Raw genomic sequence first — 18942 nt, forward strand, 5'->3', positions numbered from 1 at the left:
CCACATTAAATTAAATGAATGCCACGAATTTTATTTATTAAAAATGAAAAAAATTTAAATAATTTTATCCGGATTTCGGTTTCTACCCGGATATATCCAGATTTTTATCCGAGTCGGATAATCCGGATAGAAACCGGATATTTTTTTTAATTTATCCGGATGACGGTTTCTGCCCGGATCGAAACACTAACGCCCGGCATTACAAATTTGGCTGAAATTAAGCATGTGTCGTAATTTTGAGCCGTTAATCCGAAATTAAAACTACGACTCAAGTTGTAATCATAATGCCGTAGTTGTTACGGCCAGCAACACTATCATCAATATAACTTTTAATGATTAAAGGTAGTTTTTGATTTTCGAAATAGATTAAAAAAAATCTCTTAGATGCATAAAATTTTTCGTACTCATAACTACTCTCATTAAAGAAATTTTCTTTTATGATCAATTTTTTTTTTTTGTAAAAAGGATTTTTATTTAACGTGACAAAAATTAATTTCAATAAATTTTATGATATATTAATATACTGTATTTTTCATGAAATATATGAAATTGGAGTTGAAATTGAAACAAATGCTAGTAACTTAAAATTTTACGATCATAAATCGGTTGAATAATTATTTTGTTCGCATGAAATTTAAAATTTTCTTAGATTTTTAAACAAATTTTAAAAATGTCCTTTGTTTAGAAATGAATTTCAACTGTTGGTTTGTCTTAATATTAGTCGTCAATTTTAGTTTATTCCAATCTTCAATGCTAAGTTTTTGAGAAAGAGATTGTGAATAATCAAGTCGTTTACTAGTAAGCAAATTTTGTGATTTTTTCAGGGGTATTAAATTTGTAGCAAATTCTGCTAATCGTGCTTTCCATTTGTCTTCCCGTTCCTGACTAAATGCTTCTTTAATTTCTAGCTGACGATCCTCACTAAGTTCGGATTTTAGACTATAAAAAGTTTCAAATAAATTTTTAAACTGGTTAGATAACTCCCTGGCTGTTGGACGATTGGTAGGAATAGGATCCCAACAACGTTTCATTAATTCAGCATATGGTTCAGATGTATATTCTGGAATTTGTGGACGTTGACCATAACAAATGGCCAAAAACAAATTATCATCAAATTCTCTATCAACAAAAGGTGGTTCACCACTAATCAATTCTGACATTATCATTCCAAACCCATAAATATCTGCTGCTTCAGTGAATTCTTTACCAAGTAAAACCTCTGGTGCGACTAATGGTAAGACACCATATAGTGTTTTATCTGTAGAACTTTGATCCATAGGACGACACAGACCAAAATCTGAAATTACTGAATCGCTGATAGTATTATCAAAGTAAATTGTACTCAAGATGTTGCCACTGTGGAGATCCTTGTGGTAGTATTTTGAATCATGAACACATACTAGTCCAGAGCTAATTCTTCTTAATATCTCTATGATGATTTTCCAAGTTAGATTACTGTATTTTTTTTTGATGATTTTCCTTAGATCACCACCATTTTTGAATTCAGTAACAATAGCGTATTCTCCATTTTGCGGATCACATGTCACTCCATAAATTTGAACAGTTTCAATACAATCTGCTGCATCATTCATTTTTAAATTAAAATTAACCTGCAATATATTTAATTTATTTTGTGTGAATAACAATTTTTATTCTCAAAAATATTCATACATAAAAAAATTACCTCATTCAAGAAATCTGAGCTGACATTAATCGCATTCTGAAATTTCTTTACCGCCACTTCCTTTTTATTTTCTCGTCGCCATTCTGATTTATTAAAGTCCCAAGCTTGTTCATCCTTGATTGGACCATCTTTCCAAATAACTTTATAAACACTCCCAAACCCACCATGAGCAATAAGTTCAATATTTTCAAGATTTGAGTATTCAATCCATTCAATTAATTCCCATTCATATGTTGCATTGAGTTGTGAATTTTGAATAAGTTTGTCAAGATTTGAATCACCACTAGTCCAATGTATAAAATTATTGCGGAAATGTACAGAGTTGCACGGTTTGCAATAATCAGAAAAATTAGAAATTTTTTGATAACATTCTTGACAGATGTACATCCTTATTAATTTTTATTTTGAAACTATCTAGAAAGTAAATTTAATATTCTTGTAATAGGCTTACATCAGGAATTTTTTTCCGTTTAAAATCCACATGGAAATCCACATCAAATACTGTGGAAATATATGGAAATCTAAATAGTTCCAGTATTTTCCGAATACCCTGTGACGAAACACGTGGTATTTTCAGCATAAGTCCACGAAATTCGGTGTGGATCCATGTAGGATATTGGGAATGTGTGGAATTCTGAGCAAACCCACGTGGAATTACATGGACCGACCCACCTAAAAACTTCCTGATGTATTTGATCTCAAAAAAAAAAAAAATTTCGAATAGAATAAATTTAAATTTACACAATGAAAGTTGGTTATATGAATAAAAAAGATTTACATGTGGCATGACTAATTGCCAATAATCTTATCCGACAAGTGCACGTTTTTGAATATATAGAATAATTTGCCTTACACAAAAGCTCGTCACGTTTTTCACGCACTAGGGATGATCATTACTATAAAACTAGAATATGCGATTTGCTGGGGGACTTCGTCCCCCAAATATAACATTTATAATTAAAAAAATTCTTTGATATAAATAAATTGAATTGTTACCGAATAATAAAATTTTATTATAATTAGACCCTATAAAAAATCATGTTTTAATAAGATTTATACAATTTTTTCTTAAAAATAATGTATCTAAACTATATATAAGGATATAGGAAAATGCACAATTCCATATCACAAAAATGCACCATTTGTATGATTGACCATAATTTATACTGAATTTATATTGATTTGATCAAAGAAATTACATAATTTGAGCATAAAATTTACAAGAATTGGTCAATGAATTTACTGCTTAAATTATAATTATTAATATTAGTTGCATTTATATGAATTTAATTTTAAATAATAATATTTTATTAAATTATTAAATCAAATAGTATCATGTGATTATAATTAGCCAATAATATAAATTAATTTTTATAATTTAAAATAATGACATAAGCTGTAATAAGTGTTCTAAAGTTAATACAGCTACAAAAAAATGAAATCTTATGAAAACAAATATTCAAGTAGTTTCAACCTGCCTGAACAACTTTCAATTAATAAATAAAGTTGATTTCATTTGCCCAAAGTGGAAATATTACGCTCTAAGTTAAAAAAACAGAAAAGAGAGTTAATATCATCAAGAAAAATGCAATTTTCTCTAAGCACTACACCTACATTCATGAAAATTAATATTGAAGTTGTTTCAATCTACCTGAACAACTTTCAATTAATAAATAAAGTTGATTTCATTTGCCCAAAGTGGAAATATTACGCTCTAAGTTAAAAAACAGAAAAGAGAGTTAATATCATGCAATTTTCTCTAAGCACCACACCTACATTCATGAAAATTAATATTCAAGTTGTTTTAACCTGCCTGAACAACTTTCAATTAATAAATAAAGTTGATTTCATTTGTCTAAAGTGGAAATATTACGCTCTAAATTAAAAAAACAGAAAAGAGAGTTAATATCATCAAGAAAAATGCAATTTTCTCTAAGCACTACACCTACATTCATGAAAATTAATATTCAAATAGTTTCAACCTGCCTGAACAACTTTCAATTAATAAATAAAGTTGATTTCATTTGCCCAAAGTGGAAATATTACGCTCTAAGTTAAAAAAACAGAAAAGAGAGTTAATATCATCAAGAAAAATGCAATTTTCTCTGAGCACTACACCTACATTCATGAAAATTAATATTCAAGTAGTTTCAACCTGCCTGAACAACTTTCATTTAATAAATAAAGTTGATTTAATTTGCCCAAAGTGGAAATATTACGCTATAAATTAAAAAACAGAAAAGAGAGTTAATATCATCAAAAAAAATGCAATTTTCTCTAAGCACTACACCTACATTCATGAAAATTAATATTCAAGTGGTTTCAACCTGCCTGAACAACTTTCAATTAATAAATAAAGTTGATTTCATTTGTCTAAAGTGGAAATATTACGCTCTAAATTAAAAAACAGAAAAGAGAGTTAATATCATCAAGAAAAATGCAATTTTCTCTAAGCACTACACCTACATTCATGAAAATTAATATTCAAGTTGTTTTAACCTGCCTGAACAACCTTCAATTAATAAATAAAGTTGATTTCATTTGTCTAAAGTGGAAATATTACGCTCTAAGTTAAAAAACAGAAAAGAGAGTTAATATCATCAAGAAAAATGCAATTTTCTATGAGCACTACACCTACATTCATGAAAATTAATATTCAAGTAGTTTCAACCTGCCTGAACAACTTTCATTTAATAAATAAAGTTGATTTCATTTGCCCAAAGTGGAAATATTACGCTCTAAATTAAAAAACAGAAAAGAGAGTTAATATCATCAAGAAATGCAATTTTCTCTAAGCACTATACCTATATTCATGAAAATTAATATTCAAGTGGTTTCAACATGCCTGAACAACTTTTAATTAATAAATGAAGTTGATTTCATTTGGCCAAAGTGGAGATTATAGTATATTTGGAAAAAGAAGTTTAATTTAAAAAAATTTTATATAAAAAATAAATGTAATATAAAAATTAAGAACTGAGATGATAAAAATTTGAAAATGACCTGACATAAATTTTTAATTAATTTTTTCATTAATTATAAATTCAAGTAGTTTAAAAATAAAAATAGTAAGAAAAAATATTTTTTATGAAATATCACATTATTTTCTAAAAAAAATACACTTAAATACACTTATAAATTTAATTTGTGATTATGTAATATCCAAATATTTAATCTTACAAATAGAAAAAAATGTAAAAAAATTTATAAAAAAAGAAAAATTTTTGAAAAAAATTTTCGTCTAACACTTTTTTATTTTGATTATCACAAGATCTACATGATCATCTACACGTTTCAATTTTTTTAACGAAAAAGAAATATATTTGAATCTATTTTTATTGAAAATCAATAAAGATCAACAAAATCAAATACAAATATAAAACTTATTGTTTGATGCCTCAAGTTAATATGTAGCGAAAGTGGCACAAAAATGAATATTTTGTAATTTTATTCTAATGATATCAAAGAAGCAATATTGCAATAACAACGTCTATAGCTATATAGCTATTGCAATTGCAATTGCAATAGCAATAGCAATAGCAATAGCAATAGCAATAGCAATAGCAATTGCAATTGCAATTAGCAATATATATAGCTATATAAAATTGAATCAAAAAAGTTCACATTGAGCATTTCCGAAATTATGAAAAAATGCATGTAGATCGTATGACAAACTACAAATTAAGCGAAAAAGTGAATAAATTTGGAAGATGATCGTCAGAAATTTATCATCCAAAAGCATACTATCGCTAATTAGGTGATTCAAAAATAAAAAACTTCTTCTTCTTTGTATTCAAGACCATTTTTACTGCGGAATTTTTAAAGGAAAAAGTTCAATTTTAAGAGTAAGTTTATTAAGTTTTAACTTGTTCGAGATGTCAGGGTCGCAACCTAGGGTCCACGCCACTCGGTCAAGTACAAGACAGCAACAAGATAAAGAAGTTAACAAACCAGGACAACAGCAAACTCTTCAAGACTCGATACATAAACCAGTCTTCAATATCAATCCTATTATTCAGGATTGGCAACCTGCAAGTTCTCGTAAAACTAAAAGAAAAGATAAAGAAAAACAAGTTGAACAAAAACAACAGAAAAAACAACCTCGTTTGTCTTTTAGGCAATATAAATCTACTGAAAAAACTACTGATGATATGGATATTAGTCAAGATACTTTTGCTTCTTCATCTGAAAGCGGTGGCGCAGCAAAATCCAATACAGATAATCAAGTAACACCAGAAAATCTAGATGCACCAATTGATGGTGAAAAAAATGATGAAATGATCGTCGACAATGGAAAAATTGATAATCAAACAGATGATCAATCTTTTAATAAGGATAATCAGAAAAATGGTGATACTAATGACATAATTAGTGATAATCATTCAGAAATTTTTAATAAGGCTAAACCTATTTTAGTTAAAATCAAAAAAGATTCTATTCCAGGAAACAATATTATTCAAAAAAAGTTTAATTTGAGAAAACAACTAGCTGGAATTAATGTTACCCTGGCCGGGGGAGTTATCTTAAATAAGAAAGAACCCGAATTTATCATTTTACCAATCATGAAAAATGATTATGATAAAATTATTAATCTAGAAATTGATATTATTGATGATGAACAGTCACATGAAAATGGTGAAAATGCAGAGTCGAGTACTAATAGTAAGGTTAAGGAAATAATAAAATTTACACCATATCAAAAAACTAAAAAAGTTTTTACTGAAGAAGAAATTAAAGATAGAAATTGTAGAACGATTAAAGTTATAAATATTCCAATTGAAATTCCTAATTATCAAATTAGAGCTGTATTTAACAAATATGGTGAAATAGAAGAAAATGGCTTTTATACCAGAATTAGAAATTTATATATTCAAGCTTTCATTACATATAAAAAAGAAGAAAGTCTACAAAAATTTTACAAAGGCATATGGTCAGAATGGATTGGAAAACATCAAGTACTTATTGTGCCAAAAATTTTGTCAGAAGATGAAATAGAAAAAAGATCAATGTATACAGTTAAATTAACTGGATTACCATGGAATTCAACTGCTTATGATATACATGAAGCTTTAGAAGTTAACAATCCTAAGTATATTTTTATACCACGTAATCCAAATAATAATAAACCATTGAATTATGCAATAGTTTATTATGAAAATGATGAAGATATAGGTATTGCAGCAGAAAGAAATATTATTTTTTGTAATAGAACGCTTCATTGGGGAACTCCAGGTGAAAAATCATGCCATAGATGTGGTTCCTTTGATCATTTAATTAGTAAGTGTGATATTGAACCATCTGCTAAACCACGTGTAATGAATAGAAAGCAAAAGCTTAAGGAGTTTCGTCAAGAAAATAACAAGAAGTTTAAAAAAGGCAGTTATGCAAATGTAACAAAACAAAATTCATTTGAAAAACGTCAGCAAAGTAATAATTCAAATAATTATTCTAAATATAATAATGGAAATATCAATAGATATTGGAATAAAAATATTTCACGTGATAGAAATAATAACGTTAATGAAAAGTCACTTGATCAAGGAATTTTCACGCAAATTAAACAACTTAATGAGAATTTGAATAAATTAGCTAATGATTTCAAAAAAATCCAACAAGAAAACTATCGTATTAAATCTGAATTTTATAAATATAAAGAAAACAAGTCTACAACAAGTTCAGGAAAAAATATTAAAGTCAATCAAGATAGAAGTACAATCGCCTTACAAAATGAGAATAACAAAAGATCAAGAGTTGATAATGAACAACTTGAAGCCTCAGGATCTTCAGATATAGAAAATAGTTTAAACAAACAAAATAACGAAATTAATAGATTCGGTGATGCTTTATCAACTATGAGTAAAAATATCTCAAAAATTATGGAATATTTTACTTCTGACAATAATAATGACGTTAATAATTTTCAAGGGGATAAAATTATTGACAATAATGAATCCCATGAGGATTAAATACCCCTTTAAATATTATTTTTAATGATGAACAATAAAAAAACACATTCTTTTAAGAAAAAACATTATAATAATCCTTCCCCTGTTAATCAAAAATCACGTTCAAATTTAAATAATCAACAAATTTATCGTCCGAAAACACGTCAACGACTCAATTTATCAGATATAATTAAAATAGCTTCATTGAATATTAAAGGTATAACTGATGTTAAAAAACAATTCTTAATTGATATATTAGGTGAATATAATATAACTATTTTGGGTCTATCAGAAACTAATATATCAAACAAAATGGCAAAACATTCTTTTAATTTTTATAGAAATAATTATGTTACTTATTTTGCAAATGAGGAAACTAATTATAGGGGAAATGGTGTAGGTCTTATTATTAAGAAAAATTATGCACGGCATATAGTCAATTATAATAGCTTCAAAGGAAGAATTATATATGTTGATTTTATTTTTAGTGGAAATAAAAAAATGAGAATCATTAATTATTATGGAAAATCTGGACGAGTTACTTTAGACAATTTTAATCAAGAAGTTAAAATTTATTTTGATAAAATCAAAGAATTGGTTAGAGAAAGTAAAGCACAAAATGCAGAAATTATTCTTCTTGGTGATTTTAATCTTCATTATGAAAAATATCTGGATGATAAAAATAATAATCGTAAAATGAAAAAAGAACATAAACTTTTTGAATGGATTGAAGATGAACAAAATTTTTATGATCCTTTCTATATCATGTTCGATAATTTATCACAACATTCCTTAAATACTTTCTATCCTTTTAATACAAATCAAAATCCTTCTAGAATAGATTACATTTGGGTAACAGAAAATTTATTTTCAGAAACACAAGAATGCAAAATTGTTAATACAACAACAATTAATACTGATCATAGAATGTTAGTGTATTCAATATGGTCAGAAGATTTGATTGGAAATATTGCTAATATCAAACGGAAGGAAGGATTTAAAGAAGTTTATAAGTATGATAAAATGGATGGAGAGCAATGGGAATTATTTCAGAATGATCTTAATAAATACATTTCAAATTCAGAAATTTTAAAATTTAATTTTAACGATAAAAATAATATTAATCATATATGGGATAAGATCAAAAAAGGTCTTGTTCAAGCTAGTAAAAATTGTATTCCAATAGAAAAAATCAAATTAACTAAAAGTCAAGTCAACCCAATGAAAATATCTAATGCATATAAAGTAATGAAATTTTTAATAAATTTCAGACGTTCAATTAAAGATTCAAGAAAAAGAAATCATGTGATCAGAAATTGGATTACATATAGAAAAAAATTATTGGAAATTGGAAGAGAAAAAAGTGATTATTGTTGGAATAAAATTCCTAAGGATGATAAAAGTGTCAAGGAAATTTTTGAAGAAATAAAAAATTTATATCAAATTTATTTAATCCTATATAATCACGATCTTTTACAATTCAAAGAAGAAAAAATTAAACTAGCAATTGACCAACGCTGTGAAGATTTATTAGAAAATCAAAAACGTATGATTAATAGTGTAATGGAACGTGAAATTAAATCCATTGTATTAGACAGAGTTCTAATTAAAGAAAATAATGAAGATAAATTAATCACTGATGAAGAAAAAATAAAAGATATTGTAAATGATCATTTTCAAAATATTGCAGGATCAACAAACCAACCTAAGATTTTATCAGAATATTGGGCAAAATTTTATTTTCCTCAAGATGAAATTAATGATAAAATTTATAAAGATTTGATGGTAGAGCCTACAAATGATGAATTGAATGAAGCTTTAAATAAATTATCAAATAATAAAGCTTCTGGACCTACGGGTATTAGTAATGAAATGTTGAAACACGCATCTCCAGAATTTAAAGAAATTATTAGAAAATTAATTATTTTAATTTTTAATAATCAAGAGATACCATTAGAATGGAAATATGCTAATGTTTATCCTATACCGAAACCAAAGCCATGGGGTTGTCAACTAGTTAATACACGCCCAATAACTTTGTTGGAAACGGCTAGGAAATTAATGGTATCAATAATGAATGCAAGATTATCAACAATTCTTCAGAAAAACAAAATTCTTAAAGGTTTACAATTTGCTGGATTGCCTTTCAGTTCAACTTTTGAACCATTAAGGATTATTAATGAAATAATTCAAGATGCTAATGAGAATGATAAGGAACTGTGGATTTTATCATTAGACATGTCAAAAGCATATGATCGTGTTAATATTTTTATGTTAGAAAAAGCTATGCAACGTCTTAAAATACCAAGTTCTTTTATTAATTTAACAAAAGAGTTATTTTTAGGACGGAAAAATAGTGTATTTACAGCAGGAGGATTAAGTAATCCATATGATGTAATGGTTGGAATCGATCAAGGGGAAATAATCTCACCACTTTTGTGGTGTATATATTATGATCCACTTCTTACTGCCATACAGCAAGAACACTTTGGATATCGTGTAAAAGCAAAAAAGAAAATCAATTTATATGAAAATATAGAGGTAGAAGTAAAACAAAACATTACCAGCATGGCATATATGGATGATACTAATATGTTAGCTGGCAATAAAGAAGAATTAGAAAAAATATTAAAAATGGCTGATGACTTCTATACTCTTAACGATATTCAAATAAATAAAGAAAAATCTGAATTGTTACTTAAGAAAAAGAATTTTAATTTTAATGAAAAAATAGAGTTAGAATTTGGCAATCAGAAAATCAAAATCAAACCTAAAGGAAAAACAGAAAGTCTTAGAATCTTGGGTGTTTGGTTCAATATATATAATGATAACAATTTTATCAAACAACAAGCCTTTGATGAAGTTAAAAATTTAAGTAATAACCTGCTGAAGAACAAATGCATAACAGATAAAATTAGTTCCTATATTTTTAATGCTGTAATATTACCACGTATCGAATATAGGACACAAACGATAATACTATCAGAAAAAGATTGTGAAAAAATCATGGTTCCTTATAGAAAAAATTTTAAAAATAAATTAAAGTTAGCTTCAACTGCACCAAATATAATTATGGAATTGAATTTATTATATAATATTCGTTCAATTTTTGATAATCAATTGCAAGCTAAGGTTAATAATTTTATAATTCAAATTAATGATCAAGGAATTCTAGGAAAAATAATGGAGATTCGTTTAGTAGATATTCAAAATAAACTACTTTTACCTTTCAATCCTTTAATTAATTTTCCTTTTTCTAATAAAGATTTAATCTTTATGGGTCAACATTTGCGAAATAATTTTATTATTAATAATTTATTATTAATGAAAAGTTATAATTTTAGTATAGAATTTAATAAACACAATATTGGGAAAAATAGTACTGTATTAGGAAGGGGTCGTCATATTATGGAAATTGTTGGAACTGAAAGTTTTTTGAAAAATATAAAAATTTTACGTATGAATAATTTATACTTTTTGGACCAATTTTTATCTCCTGATAACAAAACTCTTCTGACATGGTGGAATATAAAAAATAAGATATTTGCTCTTAGTAATAATAGAAATAGTAATGTAGTTAATACGCCAAATATATATAAAAAAATTCAGTCTTTAGTTACAACTAATGGAAAAAATTATAATGTTAAAGAGGAATATATAGATAATAATGTAGTCACAAATTTGGGTGGTTATGAATTTTTACCAATTAATATTCATATTAATAATATTATAACATCTTTTAATATGTTTCATTTTGAAAATATTTATGGAAAAATAATTGAAGAAAAGCCCTTTACATATATTTTTGAACATTTTAAAAGAATATCAGACACAAGTGAAATTAATTTGTTTATTAAAGTATGTAATGGTTGTGAATATAATATTGGTCAAATAGAGGGTAAATGTATAATAGAATCAATGAAAACTGAAATATATGAAGTGAGATATAAAAGACTTATTAAATGGAAGGGATATAAGGCATATCTTTTAAAGGAAGCACAACATAATTATATGGAAAATATTATAAGATATGATCAATTTTTTAAACGAAACCCTTTATATTACTCTTCATATGATAATTATCAATTACGTTTTGATGAAAATAGTTTAGATATTATTGAAAAATATATAGATTTATCATTAGATAAACAGAAATTATTTGATTCAAGAAAAATTTTATATGATTCAAACATTAAAGATTTTGTTTGCTATACAGATGGTTCAATTAAAGATATTACCAAAGAATATGTATCAGCTACTTTTGGAACAACTTTTTATAATTTGTCCTTGCAAAAAATTTTGGAATTAATATCATCTTATAATAATTGGATTTCATCAACACGTGCAGAAATTTTTGCTTTATTAATTACTTTGCTAATAGCACCTTCTAATAGTAATTTAACAGTTTATACAGATAGTGCTAGCGTTATTAGTAATTTTGAAAAATTTAAATTTTATAATTTTACTTTAGTTACTAGACAAATTTTTAAAATTAGTAATAACAACATTCTTTGGAAAATAATTATGGATATTATTAAAGAAAATAATTTATCTGTTAATATATTTAAAGTTAATGCTCATACAGATGATTCTTTAAATAATTATGTCGACAATATTGTTTCTTTGGCACATAATGATCAAAATTTAGGAATTAATTTAAATTATAATAATTTTTATGATCTTCCTTGGATTCCCAAATGGAATGGCATAGTTATAGAAAAATCTTTAAGAAAGTTAATTACATTAACAACCAATACGAAAAATTTGGAAAGGTTTTTAAATTTAAATAGAAATGATAAGTATAGAAAATGTGAAATAGATTGGTCAATTTTTTTTAATAATTTTTTGGGAGAAAAACAAAAATTATACACTGATTTCAAAGAATCAAAAATTAGAAGACGCAAAATTCAGTTGATGATTGAAGAACTTCCTTGCATTGAACAAATTAAAAGAACTTTATTTTCATTATATAAAGAAAGGTTTTGTCCTATGTGTGAAGAGGATGAAGAAGATTTCAATCATATCTGGTTTTGTGAAGAAAGACGAGAGGATATGGATGATTTAATTTCAGGAGTACAAAATTGGCTTCTTTTAGAAATTAATAAAATTTTAGATCCTATTAATCATATTACTCTTGAACATATTAAAAATCTCAATGATATTTGGAAACTTGAAGTATCAGAGGATCACATAACTTTCATAGATTTAATTAAAGGTTTCTTTCCTTGTTCGTTAATTAATTTTTTTAAACAATTATTATCTACGAAATCAAAAGTTGAAATTTTGTCATATAATTTTAGGAATGAAATTTTGGATAAATCTATGATTTTTTGGAAAGTGAGGTGTAACAAACTTAATGAAATTGATAGAGGTTTGGGAATTGATAAAAATGTTAAAAAACAACATTTTGGTAAAGAGCAGTTTATTGACAAAACGCGTAAATCAAAAAATAAGAAATACTTTAATCTACAAAGTCTTCAAAGTCATATTTATTTTGGGGGTAATACAATAGATTACTATAATATTGTTGATTACGGTAGTGTTTCGTAGTATTATTTTTATTATCTTTGATGTTGTAGTAGTAATTAAAGGAGTTGTGGTGAGTTTTTATATAACATTACCGAAGTCCATACGAATAGTAGTAGTTATGCGGATAGTTTAGTGAACCTATTTGGGTGAGCAGGATGGTAGATAGTTCTTTTGAACATAAAATCTTAAGTCCCTAATAATATTATAGTATTAGTTCGATCGTGTTCTTTACTAAATGTTATATAATGTAGATCTTTTCCTTTTTTGTAATTTTTCTTATTTCTAAATAAAGTTGACTTCGTTAAAAAAAAAAAAAAAAATTAGGTGATTCAAAAATACTGAGATTTGTAAATAGATTTATTTTTTTCAACTATAATTTATTATAATCAATAAGCAACAAAACTCTCTTTCTTTTTTTAAAAAAAAATTAACATATATTAGATTGAAAACTAAGCTTCACTCTTTATAATTTAAATAAAGTTTATCTTTAATACATTAAAATCAATTCGATAGATTTAAAATTTATATAAATAGAAATTTTGTAATTCCAATATTTAAATAAACAGTAATAAAATATAGCTCTATATTAATATATGAAATTTAGGAATTCAGTTTAACTGTTAATAATAATAATTTACTTTTTTTATTCGTTATAAGTTATTATAATTAGGATAAGATATGGGTCTTCATGTAGATCATCTAGGGAATTGCGACCAAAATTTCCTTTGATAAATCTTTTTAATATATTTACTAACTGTAACCTGTTGCGTTACAACAGGATTAATTAGTTTAAATCAACATGATATACTGAATATTAGTTATTACAAAATATAAATTTAAGGTTTTTATTTATTTATAATTTGGATTATAATTTGAGTGAAAAATAAAAATTGATTAAAATTTTACTATGTTAAATAAAATAAAATAAACTATAATAATTAATAAAAAAATGGAATAATATTAAAATAAGTATTAATTATAATTATTTAAAAAATTATATGAATTAAAAAGAAAATTATTCATTTTATTTTTTTTTTGGCTGGATATTTTTAAAAATCATGTTTTTATCCTAACTATAAAATTATATAACAGATAAAATATATTTAATCAAATAAAAAAAAAAATTTATTTCGATTACATCGCAGCACTGGCCCGATTCAAACTAAAAGCAAAAGAACAAAAAAAATTAAGAAAAAAGAAATTATTATAAAAAAACGAGAAGATCGAAAAAAAAGATGCTTACCGTGGCACCGCATTATCGATCTGATCGATCTGATCATTGATCCAAAACCTAAAAGGTGAAAGAACGAAAAAAAAGTAATTAGGGAAAAAAATATTACTATATATATTATAAAGGGGTAAAGAAATTAAAAAAACAAAAATATTAGGAAAAAAACATAGTTTAAAGAAAATCTGAAAAAAAATTTCTGTTTTAAAAAATTTCGGTTTAAAAAAAACCGAAAAATTTTTAAATCAGTGTTCTGCTTCAGGACTTTTTATTAGTATTATAAAAAATAAAAATCGATTAAATTTTAGGCAAAAATCATCACGGATAAATTATTTTAAACACGGAATAGATCAGGGTACACAATTCAAATTAGTATTTATATACAGAGTATCTAAATATCATCAAATTTTAAAAAGGCCTATACGTTTAGTTACTCCATAAATATGTGACTTCTTAAATGTAAGAAAATTAAAATATAATATGATTAAAGGCAGTTTTGATTTTTGAAATCAATTAAAAAAAATTAATAAATAGAATTAGATTCATAAAATTTAAAAATTATGTCGTATCCTGATCAATTTTTTTTATAATAAGGATTTTGTTTAGCGAATTTCAATAAATTTTATGTTCTTTGATATATACTTTTCATGATTGAAACAAATACTAGTAATTTAAAATTTTATGATTTAATTAACGATTTATTATTGTATATCAAATATTCAATTATTAAAAATTTCAATTATATTAAAAGCCTTATTTTTACTTCAATATTATCATAAATAATTATCTGTTATATCATTCACATAAATTTAAAATTTTATTAGATTTTAAACAAATTTAAAAATTTCCTTTGTTTGGAATGAATTTCAGCTGCTGGTTTAACTTAATATTAGTCAGTCAATTTTAGTTTATTCCAATCTTAAACGCTAAGTTTTTGAGAAAGAGATTGTGAATAATCAAGTCGTTTACTGGTAAGCGAATTTTGTGATTTTTTCAGTGGTATTGGATTTGTAGCCAATTCTGCTAATCGTGCTTTCCACTTGACTTCTCTTTCCCAGTTAAATGCTTCCTTAATTTCTTTAATTTCCTTAATTTCTAGCCCAATATCCTCATTAAGATAGCTTAAATTGTCGATAAACAACGCGTTCCGTAAATTATCAATTTGATCATACAATTTCTCAGTTGTCGGACGATTTGTAGGAACAAGATCCCAACAACGTTTCATTAATACAGCATATGGTTCAGGTGTATATTCTGGAATTTGTGGACGTTGACCATAACAAATAGCCAAAGTCAAATTCTCATCATACTCCCTATCAACAAAAGGTGCCTCACCACTAATCAATTCTGACATTATCATCCCAAACCCATAAATATCTGCTGCTTCAGTGAATTCTTTACCAAGTAAAACCTCTGGTGCAACAAATGGTAAGACACCATATGGTGTTTTGTCTGTAGAACTTTGATCCATAGGACGACACAGACCAAAACATGAAATTACAGACTTGATTTTATTGTTTGGGTGAATTGAGTGCAAGATGTTACCACTGTGAAGATCCTTGTGGAAGTGTTTTGAATCGTGAACAGAACACAGTCCTTCGCAAATTCTCATTAATATTTCTATGATGACTTTCCAAGTTAGGTTACTGTGATTTTGTTTAATCATTTGCCTTAGATTGCCACCATTTTTGAATTCTGTAACAATAGCGTATTCTCCATTTTGTTGATCACGAGTTATTCCATAAATTTGAATAGTATTAATACCATATGTCGCATCATTCATTTCTAAATTAAACTCAACCTTCAATATATTTAATTTATTTTGTGAGATTTTATTCCTAAAACCTTTGATACATGAAAAATTAATTTTAATCACATACCTCATTCAAGAAAGCTGAGCTGACATTAGTCACATTCTGGAATTTCTTTACTGCCACTTCCTTTTTATTTTCCCGTCGCCATTTAGATTTATTAAAGTCCAAATCCATGATTGGACCATCTTTCCAAATTGCTTTATAAACACTCCCAAACCCACCATGAGCGATAAGTTCAATATTTTCAAGATTTGAGTATTCAATCCATTCAATTAATTTTATTGGAGAGTTTGCATTGAGTTGTGAATTTTGAATAAGTTTGTCAAGATTTAAGTCGCCGCTAGTCCAATGCGCAAAATTATTGCGAAAATGTACCAAGTTGCACGTTTTGCAATAATCAGAATAATCAGAAATTTCTTGATAACATTCTTGACAGATGTACATCCTTATTAATTTTTATTTTGAAACTATCTAGAAAGTAAATTTAATATTCTTGTAATGGGGACAGAATAAATTTAAAATTACATATTGATTACAATGATAGAAATACTTTATTTATATAAAAAAGATTTACATAGAGGCGATAGATGACCAATAGCCAATAATCTTATCCACACGTAACACGTTTTTTGAAATACAAATTATCACCATATAAACCCTATTCAATTCTGATTTGCATGTAGGTCAGGGGTGAACACTGTAAGACCTACGCCGCAGTAAACTACGTTTGCCACTGCAGTAGTGCAGTCTTAACAAAAATGATGATTTATTAATAATATAAAATTACACGAATATAATAATATAATGCTTGGTTTAATAATATTTCCTAATAAAATAATTCCTAATTAATTTCTTTTATGTTGCTCCAAATCCTTACCCTTTTTATAGAAAATGATTTTCTTCAAAATAAATAAGAATATTTCGATTCTACCTTTTTGAAGTCTCTCAATTTTAATTCTCCCAAATTTCAGTTTTTTTCTTTTACCCACTTTCTCGTCAGAAATTTCATTTCCGATATTTCATAATTATACCTTTTTGATCTTCAAATCCCTTTCCTTATTTAGTAATATTACGATCCTAATTCCTTTACCCAAATCTAAAAATAAATGCGAACACAAGAGATAAACATTAGTTATACTCGTGATCCCGGAGTGTTTCACTAGAAATATTTTCAATACACTTAAATATAATACTGCGCCCTACACTTAATAAATTCACTAGCCAAAATTGGTTGATCCGATACGATGACTAATTATGACTCATCTAATCTTATCTGTCCATGGGTGCAACGACTGCAACGTTCAACCTGAACTTTCAAATATAATAAATAATTGTAAATAGATCTAAATTTTTTTCAATTGTAATTTATGATAATCAGTGATAAAACTTGTTTTTTTTTCTCTTTTTTTTTAAAAAAAAAAAAATTAACATATATTATTTTGAAACTATGTTTCACTCTTTATAAGTTTTTCTTTAATCAGCATTTTCTTTTAATCAATATTATTTAAACGTTAAAACCAATTCAATAAATTTAAAAATTTATATAAAATAGAAATTTTGTATTTTTCGATACTTAAACAAACAGTAATAAAATATAGCTCTATCGAATAATAATTTATTTTTCCATTTGTTGTAAGAAGTTTTATGAAATTGGAGTTGAAATTGAAACAAATGCTAGTAACTTAAAATTTTACGATCATAATTCATAAATCGTTTGAATAATTATTTTATTATAATAAAATGTAAATTTTGTTAGATTTTTAACCAAATTTTAAAAATTTCCTTTGTTTGTAAATGAATTTCAATTGCTGGTTTGATTTAACATTAGTCGGTCAATTTTAGTTTATTCCAATCTTCAACGCTAAGTTTTTGAGAAAGAGATTGTGAATAATCAAGTCGTTTACTGGTAAGCAAATTTTGCGATTTTTTCAGCGGTATTGGATTTGTGTCCAATTCTGCTAATCGTGCTCTTCCCGTTCCTGACTAAATGCTTCTTTAATTTCTAGCCTTCGATCCTCACTAATAAGTTCGATTGAATTGTTATTATTCCTCAAAACATCAAATAGATTCCAAAACTGGTCATTTAATTCCTTAGCTGTTGGACGATTGGTAGGAATAGGATCCCAACAACGTTTCATTAATTCAGCATATGGTTCAGGTGTATATTCTGGAATTTGTGGACGTTGACCATAACAAATAGCCAAAGCCAAATTCTCATCATACTCTCTATCAACAAAAGGTGGTTCACCACTAATCAATTCTGACATTATCATTCCAAACCCATAAATATCTGCTGCTTCAGTGAATTCTTTACCAAGTAAAACCTCTGGTGCGACAAATGGTAAGACACCATATAGCAGTGTTCGGCAAATGACTTGAAATGAACAAATGACTCAAATGACAAGTCATTTGTCATTTGTCATTTGCAACTCAAATGACCTGTCATTTAAGTCATTTGAAAAATATTAAATATTCTGAAAATTTTTATTAATTATTTTGTTTATTTTAATTAAGAAAACAAAAATATTAAAACAAAATTGGTTTAATATATATAATCAAAAAAGTTCCAATAGTAGTAAAGATTTTTTAATCACGTGATTTTATCATTATTTTACAGGTTATTATTTGTTAATAATATTATTATAGACAGGATTATTTCACTTATAATTATTTCACTAATGATCATTTTATCCACACAGATAAAAGTTAATTGATTTTGCAATAAAATATTTAATTGTAACA

At 26.0% G+C, this 18942-nt stretch overlaps 4 protein-coding genes across 8 annotated transcripts; 1 reads left to right on the forward strand and 3 right to left on the reverse strand.

Moving 5' to 3' along the window:
- Nucleotides 1-653: 653 nt before the first annotated feature.
- OCT59_006833 (uncharacterized protein) lies at nucleotides 654-2071 on the reverse strand (the record flags this gene model as incomplete). The annotated part of the gene is made up of 2 exons (XM_025308582.2): nucleotides 654-1610; nucleotides 1685-2071. The coding sequence occupies 2 exons, from the start codon at nucleotides 2069-2071 to the stop codon at nucleotides 654-656; spliced, it is 1344 nt and encodes a 447-aa protein (XP_025167980.2).
- Nucleotides 2072-5559: 3488 nt separating this feature from the next.
- On the forward strand, nucleotides 5560-7650 carry OCT59_006834 (uncharacterized protein; the record flags this gene model as incomplete). 5 transcript variants are annotated; one of them, XM_066148824.1, is made up of 2 exons in its annotated part: nucleotides 5560-7211; nucleotides 7274-7277. In XM_066148824.1, 2 exons carry the CDS (start codon nucleotides 5560-5562, stop codon nucleotides 7275-7277), a joined length of 1656 nt encoding a protein of 551 aa, XP_065998329.1. The 5 variants fall into 5 exon arrangements, with proteins under 5 accessions (XP_065998329.1, XP_065998330.1, XP_065998328.1 ...); XM_066148825.1 differs by lacking the exon at nucleotides 7274-7277 and having other exon boundaries at nucleotides 5560-6916; nucleotides 7008-7078; XM_066148823.1 differs by lacking the exon at nucleotides 7274-7277 and having other exon boundaries at nucleotides 5560-6489; nucleotides 6560-6679.
- Nucleotides 7651-15305: 7655 nt separating this feature from the next.
- On the reverse strand, nucleotides 15306-16644 carry OCT59_006835 (uncharacterized protein; the record flags this gene model as incomplete). Its single annotated transcript, XM_025328794.1, has 2 exons — nucleotides 15306-16187; nucleotides 16267-16644. The coding sequence occupies 2 exons, from the start codon at nucleotides 16642-16644 to the stop codon at nucleotides 15306-15308; spliced, it is 1260 nt and encodes a 419-aa protein (XP_025165142.1).
- Nucleotides 16645-18158: 1514 nt separating this feature from the next.
- On the reverse strand, nucleotides 18159-18467 carry OCT59_006836 (uncharacterized protein; the record flags this gene model as incomplete). The annotated part of the gene is made up of 1 exon (XM_066149021.1): nucleotides 18159-18467. The coding sequence occupies one exon, from the start codon at nucleotides 18465-18467 to the stop codon at nucleotides 18159-18161; it is 309 nt and encodes a 102-aa protein (XP_065998332.1).
- Nucleotides 18468-18942: the final 475 nt, after the last annotated feature.

Source organism: Rhizophagus irregularis, chromosome 15 (assembly GCF_026210795.1).
Source record: "Rhizophagus irregularis chromosome 15, complete sequence".
NCBI classification, from domain to species: domain Eukaryota; kingdom Fungi; phylum Glomeromycota; class Glomeromycetes; order Glomerales; family Glomeraceae; genus Rhizophagus; species Rhizophagus irregularis.